The sequence below is a fragment of the Centrocercus urophasianus genome, unplaced genomic scaffold (assembly GCF_019232065.1).
Source record: "Centrocercus urophasianus isolate 14NV4802_14NV808 unplaced genomic scaffold, USGS_Curo_1.0 seq_17, whole genome shotgun sequence".
NCBI classification, from domain to species: Eukaryota; Metazoa; Chordata; class Aves; order Galliformes; family Phasianidae; genus Centrocercus; species Centrocercus urophasianus.
This window is the reverse complement of record NW_024884722.1, coordinates 28,803,138-28,823,296: the sequence shown is the minus strand read 5'-3', so window position 1 is coordinate 28,823,296 and position 20,159 is coordinate 28,803,138. Positions and strand designations below refer to the sequence as shown.

General features: G+C 38.1%; 1 protein-coding gene across 2 annotated transcripts in view; it reads left to right on the top strand.

Annotated features, from left to right (window-relative positions):
- Positions 1 to 20,159, top strand: part of GRID1 (glutamate ionotropic receptor delta type subunit 1) — a 509,969-nt gene that overhangs the window by 194,860 nt on the left and 294,950 nt on the right. For both annotated transcript variants that reach the window (XM_042818876.1, XM_042818875.1), the window contains exon 3: positions 15,381 to 15,665. In XM_042818876.1, coding sequence (XP_042674810.1) covers positions 15,381 to 15,665 — 285 coding nt within the window. The remainder of the gene's footprint in view (positions 1 to 15,380; positions 15,666 to 20,159) is intronic.

Below are 20,159 nucleotides of genomic sequence, written 5' to 3'. Positions count from 1 at the left end.
GATGCGTTGAAGAGACTGAAAACTGAGAAGCTTGTTACTATTTTTATAAAATTTCTTATACTAGCTAAAGGGCTGTGTCAGGAACAACTTCAAAAGTGATGTCACAGATTTAACTGTCAACCTCCTTGAATGAAAATTTATAGGCTGGTCTGGATCTTGGATACCGAAGAAAAAGTTACCTTAAGTGAATTGGAGAGCTTGGGTATCTAATAGTACCCACTAGTATGCAAAACTGAGCTATGTCTGAGCTTGCAGAAAGTACACTTTGATGGTTTGTCTGGAGAACTAACCTCAGAAAGGCAATTGCTCACTTCTGGACAGCCTCTGGAAAATTTAGAAACCCGCAGCACTAGTTGTTGAGGTTATTAGAAATTAGATGAGATGAGATCCCAGAGGAGGAAGTGCCACCAGGCCTGAGTACTGCAGTCAACTTATTGTATGATGGCCAACTCAATAATTGTTAGGAAATAAGAAAGGGAAAAAGCAGCAGCAGTTTAGCTTGTTTATATAGCTTGTGCTTTTTAACTAATCCTGCGTGGGATGTGGTTTTATAAAGATCATGTATAATAAAAGAGAAAAAATATCAAAACAAGCATAGCAATCTTGCAGCAATAACTGAAAAACAAACAAACACACACAAAAACAAAAACAAAACAAACAACAACAACAAAAAAAACCACAAAAAAAAAAAAAAAAAAAGAAACCTTTCCGTTATGGGGAAGAATAACATATTGGCTGATACTTTTTGTCTGTGGCATCTTACCCTAACTTGATTTGTATTAGTCCAAGAATGGAGGTGCTTCTCTCACCACAGACATCCCAGACAGTTTGGGAAGTGCAGGAAGGCTGCAGCTGCTGCAGCTTTTCAACATTTGTCTTCCAAACCTTTTTCTCCTGGCCTATGACTTGAGCACATGGCTATAACGTGTAGTCTCGTCAAATCTGTATGACCCAATAATTAATGCACAGATGTAATTAAAGCCTTGAGTGAGAAGCTGGTGCATATGAATAAATGAAACTTCTCAGTTGTAGTGGTATCTCTGTGTTCAAATTCACTTTTCTAATAAATCATTCATTATGTTTTAACATTTAAGAAGAGAATTGATATTTAAATGCACAACCATTCTCTGACCCACTCTATCTGCTCATGTATTTGAAGTGCATCTTCTCTTAAACTGATCTCTTTGCATGTCCAGGAAGGGAGCTGTTATTTGGCACTGACTTCTTTGGCATAAGACCTAACATATAAGTTTAAGTATTTTCCTTTTATCTATGTTTAAGAATTCAGTTCTTCATGTAAGTAATATCTAATGATGTTTTAACATCCTGAAGAAACAGACTGAGGAAAGTGTGATATTGGAATTCCATACTGATTGTTCATTGTCCCATCATGGTAGTGTCTCAGGTTCTGTGTTTACTTCTTAGGGTCTGTTCCTCTTGCTGCAGAGCAGTGGAAGCTCACTTTGTGTTACATGCAATTTATCCTAACCATACAATAGGATAACAGGGGAAAGTTAGTTTGGTTTTAGGGTGTGACTAAAAGTTACCTGGAGGTATTTTTTTAATGAGGCTTAATGTATGCGAATCTAACAACAGTTAAAATTTATTGGTAACGTACCCTAAGCAGTGCCTAATTAGAAGTGTCATTGCATTTATGTGTGGATGTCATGGGGCTCAATTATCCTCTATTATTCAATTTTATAATTTTGTGTTATGGAGTTACCAAAATCAGATGAAGTTGAAGGAGCCTGGAAATGAAACAGACTCTTTCAGTGAAAGCTAAGGCCTTTTAATAGTAGATCTTCTGGATTAGTCAATTTAGGCTTGAATATATTGACATATTCACTTTCTGGATCTTTCTTCCACTGTGCAGCCTGTAGTCTTTCTATTAAATAAATAATTAGTTTCATATACGTGACATATCTTATTTGTCTCAATTTAATGACAGATATAAGCTTTGTAATTAATTGTACGTCTTTGAAAGTTCCCGTACTTCAGAACAATGGGATCATCAATTGTCTTATTATTAAAACATTTTAATTGTTAGGATGATACTTTATCCATAGCAACCTGACTAATCTGTGCATAAGATTGCCCTCTCTGTTTGTTCCTCCTTCAACTTCATTCTAGGAAAGCTTGAAGTGAAGTTCAGGTGGACTGATTGGTGATGCATCCCATCTGGGGAAGCATAGGAGACTACTGAAATACAATATTTATATGTATTTATTTTTGTTCAATGAAATCCTCTATAAAGCTGATTATTTTTTCAACATGAATTTAATGTACCTGTTTTCTATTTCGGGCCGACGTTAGCAGGTAATTGTAATGTTTATGTATTAAAAAAAAAATTCCATGCATAGCTCACAGAAACTTGAATTACATTAACAGACTCCTTTGCAGTTGTGATTTGAGTGCTTTGAATATGTTTCTGTGAGTTTCCAGAACCCAGTCAGTAGGTGAACAATGGAGAAGTAAAGCTTCTTAAAAACATGCAGTCATTGCAGTGCTCCAGTTCTTCAGGAACTGTTTACTCTGGAAAAGAGTGAAACCCTATTGCTTTCTACAGCTCCCTGAAAGGAAGTTATTTTGAGCTGGGGATCAGCTTCTTCGCCCAGGTAACAGTGATAAGATGAGAGATAATGCCCTCAGGTTGTGCCAGGGGAGGTTTAGGTTGGGTATTAGGAACAAATTCTTTGAAAGAATTGGCAGCGTGTTGGAACTGTATGCCCAGGTAGGTGGTACAGAGTCCCTGTCCCTGGAGCTGTTCAAGAAACATGTAGATGTGGCACAGAGGAACATTGATTAGTAGGCATGATGGGATGGGTTGGGGTTGGACTAGATGAGGAGGTTGTTTCCAACCTTAATGATTCTATGATTCTTCTAGTAGAGAGTATGGCTTGATCACTTCTGGATTACTCTTGATTTGCCTTTCAAGCTGGTTTTCTTTGAGCTTTCCACTGTGTTGGAAAGGCATTCACCTCTACCAAACCTATGTGTCTTCAGGAAAACTTACTAGTTTTCAGATGGTGTCTTCCCTAAAGTGATTCTCATAACTACGAAAAAGAATAGGTGCAAGATATTATTAGGAAAATTTTAAAACAAATTTGAATAATGTGATATTAAAGAAATATTCTGCTTCTGTGCTGATGTGTGTTGGTACACAGTGTCATATAAGTCTGCTAGCTTACAGAGATGGAGATATTTTCTTTTTTCTTTTTCTTTTTTTTAAATCAAAGTGTACAGACAAAAATTTGAGAGATCAGGTCTCATTTAAGTTTCCAAGGAAGTGGCCTAATCTTCAAGCAGCCTCTGGGCAATAGGTGCATAAATGTTGAGATGTTTTGAAAATCTGTCCTAAGCTCTGTAGCGAGAGCTATCAGGTGTTAAATATGTTTGAACAACTGGCTCATTTCATGTATTTAGATGAGATCTCTTGAAATTGTGTAGGTTTTGATGTTTTTCCCTGATTTGGCACATGGCGGAGCTGAGGGAAAGAGGGAAATTCAGACTGCTGCTCAAATAGTTTAACACAGTTCTGTTAGATGTCATAAAGTCATGAGCGGCATTTGAAATTACTACTCTTGGGCAACTACTAAAAGGCAAACTGGATTGCCACCCGTTTTGTAGTTCTGGATGTCCATAGGGATTTGAAAGTGGCAAAGTGGTTTTTATTCTGTTTGTTTCTGTTTTGTTTTCTCTATGTAGGAAATACTGATGCTGAGTGAGGAGTGGATCTTTTTCTGAATATCGAGCAAAAATGATTTTGCCATTCATTATGTGTTTCATGGATAAGGAAAGAAAAAAGTGTTCCTTTTAAAGTTGACTTTATATACTGAAATAATAGCTTTAGACTGTTGCTAGGCTTGGAAAATTTGCATAATCTTTGGATGCAATTGTAAGGATTTGGTATATTGCAGAGATTTCTCAATAAATCAACTACTAAATTCTGTCAATAAATATATGCTATAAATAAGTACTGACTCACAGCTAGACCTATAAACACTACAAGTCTTTTAGCAGTTGGCACAAATAAATATATGTTGTTTGCTGCACTTGGCTCCCTCACTATGAGTACGCTTCCCCAGCTACACAAATTGCTTCCTGGTGTCTCTATGGCTTATGTAATGGCCCTGTCATTTTGCTGGTAGACCTAACACCTGTCTGGGGGAAAAACATCAGAAACAGGATGATAAGGATACATTTTCAGAGCATGGATTCCTTGGGCTGCCCTGTGGTGTAAGGAGCCTGCTTGGCTGTGTGTGGAAGTGACTGTAGCTTTTCTGAATTTACTGACTTGTGACACGTACTTTCTCTCATAGCACAGCAGCTCTGATAGTATTGTACATGCCTAGATGCTTAATTTTGAGTCTCTACGTAAAGTTTATGTCAAAGGAAGTGAAATGCTGCCTTGTGATGTTTGCAGTAGTTTGATGTAGGCGTTTTCCTGAAGCATGATGCCAAATGGGTTATGGAGATGGGATCACACGTCACTGTTTTGTTTTGCTTGGAATTGTCTCAGGGAATAGGAGCATGCATTGAGCAGCACGTGCACAGTGTGCCAGGGCAACGAGGGGATGGAGAAATGTTTTACAGTTTGCTTGGGAGTAATGTTGCGATGCTCAGACTGGTGTGCCTTCCCCTGCTGCTTTCAGTATAAGGCAGGATACAAAGAAGAACAATTTAATGGGAGGGAGAATGCAAAAAAAAAAAAAAAAAAAAAAAAAAGAAAATCGAAGTTTTTCTCAGCACTTTTTGTGCATATGTATCATTTGCTGCTAATTAGACGGGCAAGCAGGGCTAACATGTTCCTTTGCTTGTCAATACTGCTCAGAATCCAAATGAGTTTCTCACTACCAGGAACTCAGAGGTTTTATCAGCTTGTCTGAAACCGCCACGTTTGGCTGCTTTTTCTAAACGGCAGTGGAGTGTTTTCCTTTTGTGCATGCCGGAACTGAGCCTGAGCCACGCTGACGTTAAAATAATACTCGGCGTGTACATGCAGAACAGCCCCTAAGGAGGCAGCAGAGGCGGGCATCCCTGCTGAATGCTAATGAAGGTGGGAAAAAATACTTGTATAGCGTTATGATCTGTAATGAGAAGCAGGTGAAAGAAGCAGAGGGTGAGAAAATGGAGTTTAGTCTGTGCCGAAAGGCAAAAGAAAACAGTTATTGAAGAACTTGCAGGGGGAGTGGAAGTCAAATCTGCGCTATTCAGGAAAAAAACACAGTTGTATGCCCCCCTCAAATAACTGAGACGGTTTGCAGTTAATTCTACCTTGAACTAATGTAGAAGGATAGAAAAAAGGAGTCAAAGCTGCTCAGTTCGACCTGGTGATTTAGAATAGTATTGATGCCATTGTGACTAATGTGCAGCTCTGTAAAACCATGCTCCATTTAAAATTTCCAGAAATGCTTATTCAATTTCAAACTTCATGTTAAGCTGCAATTCTGGGAGAAAAACATTACTAATGGAATTACATTTTTTTGAGGAGAGTGCAGGGCCACCTTATTTTGGAGACTTTGTATCTGGTACCGCTCAGTTGATTTTTTTTTTTTTAGTAAAATTTAATAAAATCTACAAAATATTTAAATGGGTGATTCATGTCTTGACTCGTACTTCTAAATTGCTGTCTAAAAAAAAAAAAAAAAAAATTTTTTTTTTTTTACATGATGCAATCTTTACTGGCTCAGTCTTCCAAATCCACTCGAGTGCAAAGGCAAGCAAAATTCAGCTATAAAGTAGATTATTGGCTATAAAGCTGCTTTACTCTGAGATTCTTACCTTCTTTGGAGGAGCCAGAGAGCAGTATCAGATCTGTCTTTTGTAAAACAAAGCCATCAATTATCTTTCACTATGTACTCTCAGTGCACTTTTAGCAGTAACATATGCCCTGTTCTGACTTCATGCTGGCATCTGTTCTGCACACAAAGTCATGTTTTCAGTGAAGATTAAACAAACAAACAAAAAAATTTGGAAAACAACTGGTGCATTTGTTCACCACTTGGTGGCATCACTCAGTTGTATGCAAGCTGAGCTGCTTTGCCCATAGACCAGCTTTACTTCTGTACTTGTTATGAAGGGACTTTCATGTTTTATTCTAGATTATTAAAGACTGAAGAGAGCTATTAACATGCTGCCATAAGCTAAATGAAAACCACAACTTTAGTTCTGGTAACTGTATTTCTTCTTCATGGCATGTTGTTCACCACTTTGAATCTTATTTTTAACTGCGTAAAAGCCAACAGGGGGCTGGTCTAGATAACTCCTCTTCCTGCCCTCCCCTTGTTAACTTCTCGTGGATGGCAGCTAGTGTTTTATCAGGCTGATAGTGACACCAAAAAATGGTGTTGTGCTTTGAAATTGGTTTGGTTTGCTTTTCCAGGGAAATTACTTTAAGCCTCCAATTGCTGCAGTCAGTGTGCATTTGAGGGAAAGGAATTACGCAATTTTGTGAGTAAATACTTCCAATAAAACAAAAGCATTTTTCAGCTGTCATGCCGATAGTGGGTGATCTTTCCATGTATGTACAAGCCAGCAATAACTGTTTACTGAAAACGCTGAAACACGGAGATAAAAGAGGAAACAAGGCATTACTGATATTTAGAGGTAAAGGACAGTCCTGGTAATGTCAGGGAGCTCTAGTGGCTTATATATGCTGATGGCATTGCCTGGTTAATGCAGAGTAGCTGCTTGCGATTGCTTGAGCCACATCCTAAGGATCTTTTCCAAAGAAATCACATTTGATCTCTCAAAATAGGATGGGACAAGGGGGAATGGTTTTAAACTGAGACAGGAGAGGTTTAAGTTAGATATGAGGAGGAAGTTTTTCACACAGAAGGTGGTGAAGCACTGGAACAGGTTGCCCAAGGAGGCTGTGGATGCCCCATCCCTGGAGGCATTCAAGGCCAGGCTGGATGTGGCTCTGGGCAGCCTGGTCTGCTGGTTGGCGACCCTGCACATAGCAGGGGGGTTGAAACCAGATGATCAACCGAGGCCATTCTGTGATTCTAAGAATGGGCCTGCAGCGTATCAGTAAAGCGTATAGTTGTAGGCAAGCTTTTTTAAAATATTGCTTCCCCTATTGCCAAAGTAGCATGAGTAAGGTTGTACTGCCAACGTTCCTTTTGGTTCTGTGACGAGCAGCAAGCAGTTCTTGCTTTGGGGGAGTGGGGTGGCTGGGTTGGAAGTTGGAGAAGCAATATGTATATAAACTCTTTTTTCTTCCCTTCATGCTTTCTTTTGTTTACTCCGCGGAATGCTTGAATTTCAATAAAACAGAGCAGCTATCAAATAACACTATTTCTGAATTTTTTTTTGTAAACATGTCTAAATCTCTTGCTTTCCTTTACTGCTTAGATGTGGTTTTTATTTATTGCTTTATTGGAGATACTTTGATATGCTGACTACATGTGCACTTAGCATGCACAGAAATGTATACGTGTACTGTTTTTCTTGATCCTTTCCTTATAGCTGCTGGCCTTCTGAAATAATCAGCATTATCTTAGAGAATGTAAGCAGTGATGCATGTCTGGGTTTTTTGATCACGTAGTGATGTGAGTTGGCCTGCTGAGAATTTTTCCTGAAGTTGAAACCTAAGTATTCAGCTATAGGGCTGGATATACCCATGCAATTTATAATAGATTGTTCTAAGAGGAAAATATATATATATATATATATTCTTCAACTGACTTACCATTCTTGTTGCTAAGATTCAGTTGCTATGAAAAACACCTAAATTTCTCATCTTGGAGAAAAAAAAATCAGAAACAGGTTAAGTGGTAATTTTTCTTTTCTTCAGTGTGTTATCTAATGGAATTGTTTTAGTTGGTAGTTATTAGGAGAGTAAGTAGCAAAAAAATGGAGGTCTCACAATGAAAATTTCAGTGCTGGTAGATACTATTTTCTCTGTAGTTTCATTGAAGGCAAAGATATGAGCTTACAAGACTTTGTCAGTGATCTTTTCCCATCTGCACTGGGGTTAGTGGCTGCCTGTTCCTCTCTGTTGGCGTCTCGTCCACACACAGACGCTAATGATGATACTATAGGTTCAGTTTCACAAAATACATCTTTTTGCTTCAGTAAGCCCATGCAAGTCCATGATTTTGGACTATGGTGCCCGGTTTTATTGCTGTTGTCAATCCCTTGTGAAGAACATTACATCACATATATTTGCACTTGAGAAAGTTTCAGTGTCTTGTCTGGGGAAGCTTTGGCAGTGTGGCATGTCAGGTTTTGGAGCTGTTCCTGAGATTGTGAGCTCGCAGGAGAAAATGTGCTTGGCTGCTTGGAGATGGAGAGAACCATGTACTGAATTCCTGTAAACTCTTCTCAATCAGCTTTAAGAAAAGAATGCTGAAAGGATGTTTGCTTGATGCTGGGCTCTGACAGCATGGATTTGGAGGGGGCAAAAATAAGAGTTTGCTCTACTTCTGTGTTGAGTATATAGTTCATTTATTTTTAGTATCTGTGTCAAGTTTTTGTGAAGTCTAGCAAGCTTGTCTATCTGACCAACATGATTTTCATCAGGAACATGATTTACATCAGGATCTTTGATGAGGCTACGTTAGACTTTTCTGTAGCTTCCAATATAATCATGTCGGGAGTGCCTGGGTACTTGTCTCAAATATAGAAGAACAGCTGCTTAAATGAATGAGAGGAAAGGTTTATTTTTCTTAAAATGCTGTATCCAAAGCCCCACGGACTAATTTGGGCTAATTAGGAGTTTTGGTTGGTTTGGTTAAACCATGAGTAATTTTAAATTTGCTTTCTTGTTTTAAGGTGCATTTTGTTTGAATTGAAGATCTGTAGAAGGTGGTGGAGTGAGTAATGTTCAACTTCACTGCATGTGAAGAGATACAGTAATAAAAGTGCTACATAAAATATTTTTACTTCTGACATTTGTTACATTGTTCTCTCTTTTAACAGTTATTCTGTTGTGACAAGTAACTATAGCTTCATGTGGGTTTTTAGAATAAAATCTTAGTTATTTGAAAAGGGGGAGGTATACTGTAAATGTAGAACGTACAGAGAAGCAAAAGCCCGTAAAAAATGAGAGAAAGAAATAGATTCTTACTGCTGAGTATCCAAAGAAAGAGGAATTGCATAAAATGGCATGCGTTAAGTGCTAATAATTTAAATTTATTATAAATTGCCTTTCTCAATTAATGAAAGAAGCTGAAGAGTAACCAGACACCATCAAACATGAATTAAGGAAGAACACATTCCTTTGGAAACCCAATTTAGTGAGTCGTCAGATTGAGTGCTTACATAGCTGATTTTGATATTGTCCTCAATTCATCAGTAGTATGAGTTAATCTTTTTTTTTGTAGATCAACACATTCAATAGAAGCATCTTTAGTGGTATTAATAAGGTTATTCTATGATTTTGTGTGCCTGATTGAGTGAATTTGCACAAAGGCATTTAAATCTTAAATACCTGTTAAGGCTTGAAGAGAATTAAAATGTAGTTAGTTAATAGTCTTGCCTCTTTCCTGCGGGACTGCGTTTGCTGTAGATTTTTGCTCTGGACTGTAGAAGTTCCTCATGCACTACTTCAGAATCAGTTTGGTTTTTTTGTTTATATATGCATGAAAATGCTTCCCTGTTTAGTGTTGTTATTTTTTTTGTGTGTGTGAAGAAACTGTCATCATCTGTCTTGTTTTAAACACCTGCTGGGAGGGCTGCAGTCTTTTTCCTCCTACTGTCATCCTTTTTATCTCATCTCAGTGCTCCCAGAAAGACCTTTTCCATTTAAGTTAAAAATACCTCCATGAATGAGTTTCCTGCACACTTAACGTCTTGATTAAAGATACAGCTTATCGCCTTCCTGATCTGATGTATTTTTATCTCCCGATTCTTCACTATACCAGTGTTTTACTCAAAACTTTAAGTGCATCTGTTTGTTTATACGTTGACTAATGAATCAAATTGGTGATTAAATTTTCCATGCACAAGTAATACAACAGCTAATTATGTGTGACACGTGATATTTCGCTAGCTGGGCTACTTGGTTAGATTTGCAGCAGAATAAATTACATAAATTGATAATAATCCCATGAAATACTAGGACTTAGTATCCCAAAATATACTTTTCCCAGAATTTCATATGTTCCCTTGAATTTGATGCTTTTATTAATAAAATTATTTTTATTCCTTCTGGTTTTCAAAGATAAACTACAAGAAAAATGACTTTTCACATCCAGGGTGACAGAGACGATAGTACTAAGGGAAATGTAAAGTCCTTCATCTCAGCAGGATGGTAGCTTTGAAACTTAATTAAAAACACTTAAGTGCCAACTTTGTTAATCATTTCATGGCAGAGTACTCCACCAAAAATACCAGGTGTTTGCAGCATGACTGGATTTCCATTCCTTTGCTATGTCCTGTGTCTGATTGATGTTCTCATCCTTTGTTTGAGGATCTTTCTAAGCAAAAAAAAAAAAAAAAAAAAAAAAAAAGCAGTAACGTCTCGGTTTTCAAACAGTGAAATTGTTTAAAACACAAGTAGTTGTTTGGTTAGAATTATACTCCATTTGCTGTGCAGTAATGAGCTCTTAAGGGCTAGTCAAACTGGAAAAGATGAGAATAATTTAAGGAAAAAAAATAAGGGAGTATTTATCTAATGGTGTCCAAAGTGGTCAGGACCTGCTCCAGTGATACACAGAAGTGAAAGATGTCAGGGCGTAGAAGCTGGAAGAGGCAGTGTGAATGTCAGCAGGAGGATGTCTTAGTAGAACAGAAATCAGTGGCAGCTGGACTGTTGATAACTGTGGAAACAAAGGAAAAGGGGACTGAAAGATAACCATACTGTCATGTCACCAGGAGCAGGATAGCGGTTTCTCTTGAAGCATTTTGATTCCATGCAGAGTGAAAGAGGGATTCAATTACAGGGGGATTTGACCTAAAGCCCTTAATGCAAATACCCTTATAAAGCTGATGCCAAACTTTACAGTTTGTTCATATGTCTTCAGAGATAGGATGGTGATAGAGGAATCAGTGGTAGAACAGTAAAATCTTAAATGTAGTTGTAGCAAATCAGAATTATGGCGTTATCTCATATGCCATGAAGAATTCCACATGTTGAAAAGGGCGGTGGGGATAAGATGCAGTATGAAAAATCATAGCTGCTCTTCCAGTCTCACTTGTGATCTTAATGGAATATATTTAGAGTTAGAGATGCACTCAACAAATGAGGAAAAAATTACTATATATCACTATGATATTAGAGTCAAATTAGAGAAATGGGTGTAAAAAAATATCAACCCCAAAAATATCAACCCGTTACTTCTGCCAGTATCATGACAAAGATAACATCTGACAAAATCTGGAAAAAGGATGCTGACTCCAAAGAAGGCAGATGTTAATAAACAACAATCTAGTAGATAAAGAATTCATCCATTCCTCAGTAATAGAAATAACAATTTGAGACAAAAAATGTCAAGCAGGTGTGAAAAAAGGAGTTTATGAAAGTGGGCTTCAAAAGAACAGGTTAGGAGAGATACTTCACTGAGATGATTAAAAACTGTATTAATTAATAATTTAGGAAACAAATCAAGTATAAGCTTGAGAGATTATATACTGTTAGAACATTGACCAATAGCGCCACTAAATAGTTTAATCAACTCAAATGGTTTAAATGCAGATTTATTCTTTTAAGTGTAGTGATCATGTTTTCACCAGGTTACCATGTATATTTCTTACAGCATGGTTTCTGGGATGGTGGTATCCTCTTAAATTGCATCCTGACAGTGATGAAGGCATTCAATACAGGAAACTAATAACTATTGCTATTCATATAGCACTGCAATCTGCAGACAAGTTTGCCAAAACACTGTCTCTTTTATCTGTCAAACTCAAATTAAAAGTCATTATTTCTTTATTTCTTGAAACTTCAGAATATTAACTTCAGGGTAGATAAATATGAAAGTATCTTTGCTAGATGAAAGTGTGGTACATCTCTAGTAATAAAAAAAATGACCAAAAAGTCAGTGCATTTGGATTCCTCTCTCCCTTATGCTAATAAACTTGTGTGAACCACAGTGCTTCAAACTTCTGTTCAGCTTTAAGGAAATAAAGATGGGATTTGTGCAATTTATGTACAAGAAGTTGAAGTCCCATTGAGGTACTTGTGAAATGATAGCCGAGGTACGTAACTATAGATCTACTCAGTCACATGCTGAGTGATGCTGAATGGTTGCTCAGAATCTGTAGTGTCATCCAAAACCCGGGAAGAAAACCCTCTATCTACAGTGTGCTGTTAGAAAGCAGCATTGTTTTATTCCTTGCAGTGCATACCAGTGACTTGACAAGGAAGTGCACTGTCTGAGAGTTCACACTGTACGTTTTATTAAGACATGTATATGCAGTGCATTGGCATACATATCCATTCCTTTCCAAGGACTCATAAATATATGCTAATGTCTCTTTGGGCTTGCTCAGTGCTGTCTGGGGTGGTCAAGTGCCCACCTACTTCCACATTTTTCACTATCAGTTTTATCACTGAGGCCTTTGGAAAACTTCCGCTGCTCATTAGGCCATAGTGTGCAACTTTTTAAAACAGTGTATGTGGAATCTAAAGAAAATGTCCTTGTGCCTTTTGAGGCAAAAGATTAAGGTATTCTATGGTGACACCGGTGCTTCTTGTGAGGCAAAATCATTGAGGCAAAAGATGAAAGTGTTCCATTATGTCCGCAGTGCAAAATTATTGAGGAAAACAAGACTATTCACACACTAAAGTTGAAACGGAAAGTTTTAGAGCTATCGCTTAATGATTTCTCTTGCTGATGTAGTAAATTGATTCGCAATCTAATGTAGGAATCCCTATTGCTAAACAAACCTATATCAATAGCTAGTATGAGGTAAAATAAAATTACACGTCTTTTCTCTTGCCACAGAATGACATGAGAAATCAGCAGTTTTCTTCTGAGATCATGTAATCCTTGAACGTCCTATTGCTAAGCAATTGCAAGATGTCTTGAGAGTTAATGAGTTAATGAATTAGAGTCTATTATACTTCTGTAGTTGTTGCCCACTGTGCTACTCATGTAGAAAGTAGTTTTCTTCTAAATGTGCTAAGGGCCTATTCTTAGCTTCAGTGAAGACTGTGGAAGTTAAACTTCTTGGAATCCATCGTATTTTTATATAATGCAAGTCTTCTATTGAAGTGATGGCATGTTCGGTTTCACATTCTGTAATTTGACTAAAGAAAATGATTCAGAAAATATGAAACCTTTTTTCCTTAGTCATTCCAATTTTTATTGCTGGCAGTACTATCTGAAAACAGAAAGGCAAGAGGAAAAAACACTTACTGTGTAGCATATGCTTTCAGGCAGAAAACAATCAATTGACAAAATATCACAATGTAAAAGCTGATTGGCTGATTCTTCATTTTAACCCATTGGCACAAACTGCAGAACACTGTGACAGTTCCTCAACCAAAGCAGTCTTTGCTGAGATAGTTGAGCTCTGGTCTGTGCCAAGAGAAGTGGGGGACCATTTGCTGTGGTCTGTTGTACCACAGGTCTTTTTGCTGCTGGTAAGTGAGCGGCTTTTGATTACTGCCACCTTCGGAATGAAGATCTCTCTTGTAATGCAACTGATGATGGGTTCTATATTCCATGAATAAGTGACTCTCTGAATGCAGTCTCTTGCAAGAAAGGGCTTTATTTCTTCTCTTCTTCTGTGTTGTTTGCAAGTAAACTGTTCCTTCCGTAGATTTGTGGGGCTTTGCTTTTCTCACCCTTAGTGCAGCAAAGCTCAGTGGCTGGTGCTCTCCACAGGGGTCCGTAGCTCAGCTCTGCGCTTCTCTCCCTCTGTTCTCACTTCTCTGTTTCTTGTTCCCTCCCCTGCTGTGACTAAATAAATTACCTGTATGACATGTTCAGTTTTCTCTGGCAAGGAGCCTGGGAAATCAAATCTGTTCCCAAACCTGGATCTCCCATTTGGCAAATGTAATGCCTCCCTGTTGCTAAACCAGGTCAGCTCTCAGGAAAAGCAAAGTACAAATTCATATAACTATAATTAACAGAGTAAATTTAGATAATGCAGCTGACGTGTTTATTGTAAAGATCATCAAGAAAATAATTTTGAAAGCATTTCATTTTTCTCTGTTGTATTAGAATACATGTTGAACACTGTTTATAGAGAAGATAAAATGTTTTTCTCAATTATCTCATATCAATGTGAAATAAATTTGTTTTCTGTCTGCTCTAAGAAGGTATTTGGTGAAATGATGCATTGGTTGAATTAGGCACAGTTTTATGTATTCAAATACCATGACTTCATAAAAATCTATATTAATTGATAATTAACAGCTAATTGTTATTAATTATTCATAAACTCTCCCTCTCCCTTGGCTTTTTGACCTCTGAACATGGACATATAAATGAAAACGTTAGAAAAGGGAGGACAAAAGAATCCTTCCAGTACCCTGTGTTCATTTTCCTATTTGTGCTCAGTCTGTTCCCCCCGAGAGGTGAATCCCCAGCCCTCTTCAAGGGAGGAACGTGGTGAGAAGCACTGGGCTCCTGCGTGAAGGCTTGTGGCTGCTGAGAGCTCCTGGGATATGCTGTACCACAGCACTGACAGAGTAGCTGCTGAGCTGTAGCTGAGGGCTGTGGTGAAAGCCTTTTGCAGCCCCAGCTGAAGTCAGGCTCACCCTGAGGAAAAGCAAGCCAGGTGTGAGTAGGCCCAGGCGGCAGGGCACTGCTGCTGGCATTGCCCATCCTGCCAGGCTGTGCTTTGAGCTTGGTTTTGCTTCATTCTTGGAAGTGAACGGGCTCAAATATCTGTATCTGTTTTTCAGTGGCACATGCTTTCCCTGATTTTTCTAAAGGGAACTACAGTGTTACTAATGATTGTTTAGTCATTCCTGAATTGCCTTCCTTCTAATGAGCACTTCTGTTGTTGCTCTGAGAGGTACTCAGTGAATGTTTCTTCGTCAATTTAAAAATCTTTTGAAACTCTGTTGTTTAAAACAAATCCTTGAAACAAAAATTACTCTTTGTTATCCAAAGGCCACTCACAGCGCGTGCAGCATAGAGGGGAAAGCAGTGAAGTGAGTTGTGAGGATCTGGAGTTTGGTTCCTGCCTCTGCCCTGCAGTAAGGGCCACATCTCCATTTATATTGGCTTTGGTATGAAGAAATGGCAGCAGTAATGTTATCTGTCCCCAACTTAATCTTATCTGTACAGACTGAAGTCACCTACTGTAAAGATACAGGATGATCTCTGAAAGGCTTCAGCTGATACTGTAACAGAAATCTCTTCCACTCTGTCTTAATGGCAAGGGCAAAGCCTGTCATGTCCCCTTCCTGGTGTGCAAGTCAGTCAAAGGAATTTCAGAGCCTGCTCTAACCCACCTTTATGTTTTGTCTTCTGCAGCCTGCGACCTGATGACCCTGGGGATCTTAGCCTTGGTGACATCCACAGGTTGCGCCTCGGCCAACGCCCTGCAGTCCCTGACAGATGCCATGCACATCCCACATCTCTTTGTGCAGCGCAACACGGGAGGCTCCCCACGCACCGCCTGCCACCTGAACCCTAGCCTGGAGGAGGAGGAGTACACACTGGCTGCCCGGCCGCCCGTCCGCCTCAATGATGTTATGCTGAAATTGGTCACTGAGCTGCGGTGGCAGAAATTCATCGTCTTTTATGACAGCGATTACGGTGAGTGAAACAGAATTTCAGACGCTGCTAAATTTAACAAGGAAAAGGAAATATAAGTGTTGGGGGGATAGAACTTGCTGGGCCCCTCGCTGGCGAAGGGAAAGTGTTTTAAGTGACACAAGTCTTTGGTTTGAAGGAAAGATTGCAGTGAAAACTAATTCTCAGACAAGCAGTGAAGTTGCTTAGCAACAGCTACAAAGAAAGCCAAAGTTTGAATTATCTCACACTTCTGAAGTAAAATATTAATAAAGCATTGTCATTGATTGGCAAGGGTCATATAGCTGTGTAGGGAAGTTCAACATGGCCTCTACCCATTCCCTGAAAACACTTTCTGTCAAAGCAGAGTACTATTCATTTAAGAAATAATTTTCAAAATAACTATTGCCATATTTTTTTCACACATGCTTCCTCTTTTCTATGTTTGGAGTAATTTTCACAGTGTTATGTTTCCTGGAATTAACCCAAAAGTTAGAGTTAGCATTTTCACTGTGTCTGATGCACCTTCTTCAGCAAAAATTTTACTTTGTGCTGAAACATAGCAAAAAGAAGTCTCTGCACAAGGAAATTTAATACCCTTTGATGGGTGCAAAGAAGCAATAAGAAAAAATATAAAACTCAGTTTGTGCCAAGCTTTGAGTGAAGAGAAGTATGTGCCTAGTTTTTTATTTTTATTTTACCCTGCTCAAACTGGTAGGAACATTGTTCCATATGATCAACTTAGAGTATTTTCAGTACTCTCATCTTAGGACATGGCATCTGTAATGGGGACAATAAATTTTCTATTCAGCGTTTTAAAACCCTGCAAATACTTTGTGTTTACATTGTGATGTGTGTGATTTTTGGTGTGGTGACTTAGTATGAAAAGAATATAAAAAAAAGGAAATTGAGGTTAGATTGCTGTTGGAAAGATAATCTTATGTGCATCTCTGTGTATAGTTTAGATTTTTTACAGTCTTCAGCAATTGCAGTATAGCTCTTATTTGCATTATTACTATGTAATGGAGCTTTTTCATGGATGAATCAATGAGATATTTATTAATTTGGGCCACTCATGGTTTAAAAACAACAAGAAAAGAAAGCTGCACAAGAGGTTGACTTTTGTAATTAACTGCTTATTCAACTTTTGTTGATCTACTGTCCTATGCAATCTTTGACCAGTGAACACTGGAAACAAAACCAGCACTGTAAGTACATCCCAGTAGTGATGACCATGTTGCTATATAGCAGAGGATTAAGCTTGAAATTAAAATTATTCTAATGGTAATTTTCAATAAAAAAGGGCTTTTAGAAGGATGCCTTAAGCATCATTTTCATAGTTGCTGTTCTTTTGTCCCTTCTAATCTGTAGCTTTTGCTTTGCAAGCCTGAAAGAAACTAGGCTGCTATACTCAGAAACCTTCAAAGGGGAAGGCAGTTACATCCCCAGAGAATTCTGGACTTGGTGAAACCACAGATATCCTGTGTAGAAACTGCTGTCACCTATTTTCCGTGGTAGCAAACCTGGTTACTGAAATATACTACCTTTTTTTCCAATAATACATCTGTTTCTTTGCTCTTGGCAAGGGGTTAACATCTCAGTTCCAAATCCTGAAGTCTTTAATTCTCGTAATCTGTAAATTCAGATGTCAAATTCACAATTCACTTTTTCCACTTATCACAGATAGACTTGTAACCCATAAAACAAACAATAAAAGGGAATGAAAGACTACCACAGGTAGTATGTTCATATCAGTGGAGAGCATTGTGTATACTGTAGCTGTCCATGTATTATTTCCTTTGCTATTCATCATGGATGGGATATCCACTTTATATTAATTTCATCAGAAGGACTTTTTCATAAGATGGAGTTTCAATAAAGAAGCATTTGGCAATTGAGTCTTGCCAGCTCTGGGCAGGCGCTGGTGAGTACTGGATGAATAACTGGATGAATTTCCCAGGAAATTGCATGCTGAGCTCAAGAACAGCACCTGGCTCTCAGGGCATGCCCAGTGCCCTCATTAGTTTGCTTCAGCAGAGCTGTGCTTAAGCATCTTCAGTGGCACTTCCCTGCTCAACGTGCAGGAATGGAATGCTGGCCCTGAGGAGGGAGGTCACTTGAACAACATGTGTTAGTGATTATGGAGAGTTTCCAGCATTGGGCTTTTGTTGTTTAACAAATAGACCTTCTCTACCTGCTCTGTGGGATTCACACTAGTCCTTAGAGTAGTGTTTTTAATTTGTCCATCTGCTGATCTCTAAAAACCAGCCAGTCGCTTGGTGTCCTCCTTGTGGAAAGTGTCAGGGTTTCTGAAGATGAAATAACACTGCACAATTTAAGGAAATCTTATTTTATAGTAATGCCATGTTATGCGAGAGCTGAAAAATATTTACCTCATGAATTACTCATCCCTTAACAGACATGCGTTTTGTACTATAATTTTTGCACCGGTAAATAAAAGGAAAATAACAGTCTTAGTGATCAGAATACAGAGTAGTCACTGTATCACTGAAAATATATATTAATATGGTTTTACTTATGATAAAAATTCCTTATTTGACATTTTTGTCACTGGAACAGCAGATAGAAATCTGTATGCATAACATCAGTGAAAGAATGTACTTCTTTCCCATGCCTGTAATTCTGGTTTTGAATCTATAACAAAAGATGGGAAGATTTCACAGGGAAGATGCAGAAATTTTAAAGAAAAGGATGGTTAAGTGGAGTAGATAGAAGCAGGGTTCAAACTGTGTAATTTCCCCTTACGTGAAACAAGCTTTAGATTTTGTCACTTTTTTGGTGAAGAAATGGATAAAAACTAGCTGCTGCTTCTCAAAGATACACTGATCTGGTGAGTGGGAGAAAGGCAGTTTATACATAGCACATGGTTCACCTATATCTGTATAATGAAAAATAAGGGTTCACAGAATAGCAGAGATTTCACATAGGTAGTGGATCTTCATGATTCAGTCTGTGTTTTATCACTTCTCTCATTAACAGCTTGTATGTCATTTCAGAAGAGGCACAGAAATCTACTTCCTGTTGATCACAGTGGGAGCTTTCTGCTGATGAAACTGCTGCTTGATATGAAGATGATGATGAGGGCCTATAGTAACTTTCATAAGCCATAGATAAGACAAGTCTCCTTTCTTGTTGATATGCTGTACAGCTGTTGGAAGTGGAATGAGAGACTGAATCTCTTCTCTGCCACAGCTATTCTTTGCTGTGCTGCCTTGAGAAAACTCTGAAATGTGAAATGGAAAGAAAAACCATCCCACTGTGACTGAACCTGTGTTTGGAAGGTTTTTAGGCAACAAAATTAAATGGCACATGCTGAAGGGGAAGTAGTTCCAGTAAGAACTCAAATGACTTGGTCTTATTAAATGCATTGTTATTCTAAAGGTTTTTATGAAAATGCCACGCTAAATCATGGTATCAGATCTCAATTTTCTGGGGAAAAGTGAATTGTCAATGACTGTCATACAGTGCACTGTGGAACTGTATCTATCTACCTGTTAAAGACCTTGCAATAGCAGTCAGCTGTGTTGTATTGACCTCAAAAGTTTCAGCTTGCTTATGGCTTGAATTGCCTTTTTGTCTACAGAAGTATCTTTTGTACTTCTGCATATATATCACATCAGTGTGTAAAGGCCTGCTGAGAAGTTTAATGTGTTATTTTACTGACCTCCTGGAAGTAGAAACATCAGTAATCACGTTTTCTGACACAAAAATTGGTAGTGTGGCAACTTTCATAAAGAACTTTCATATCAGGCTCTACAATGAGTATAGGTTAAAAGCAGTGGGTGCTTCCCACGGTAAGACGAGATTGGGTAATAATGAGTTGAAAGTGTGCATCTAGGGAAAATGAAGAGCTGTAGATTCAGAGGGAGGATTTGAGAAGGATCATGAGAGGTAGATGCAAAAATGAAAGCAGTGAGGAATAGGAAGTCGTATTTTTGAAGAGAACGTGAGTAATAGCTTTGTTTTTGCTGGAGTAATCGTCGTGTTGGAAACACTTTGTTATGAGGCCTCTCTGCTTTCCTTCATAAACTTATTACACAACGTAAAACAACACAGTTAATTTTTTATGGTTCTACTTTGTTAATGAAATGATATTAGACTTGTGAAACTAGGTGTTCACGTTTTGGTCTCAAGAAGTGACAGTGTTGCCTGGTTAAGAGTAGAATTGTGTAGAAGGTACAAAAGAGAAACAATTGAAGAACTTTAGACTGTCAATGAAGCTCTGTTTCTACAGGGAAAGAAAAGAAGCCAAAAACCAACCAACCAACCAAAAAAAAAAAAATCTTAAACCTAGATTTTATTGATTTATCTTATTTTTGATGTCTATACTTTTTTTTTTTTTAAGACTGAAGGTATTTTTCTCATTATGTTCATGAATGGCACATTAGCATGAAAGCTTCCTGATTAATTGTGCTACATAGAAAGAGCTTGGTTTTCAGTGTAGTGACTCCCAGAATTTTTTCTTTCCTACAGCAGTTACATGGTAACTGTTTTTAT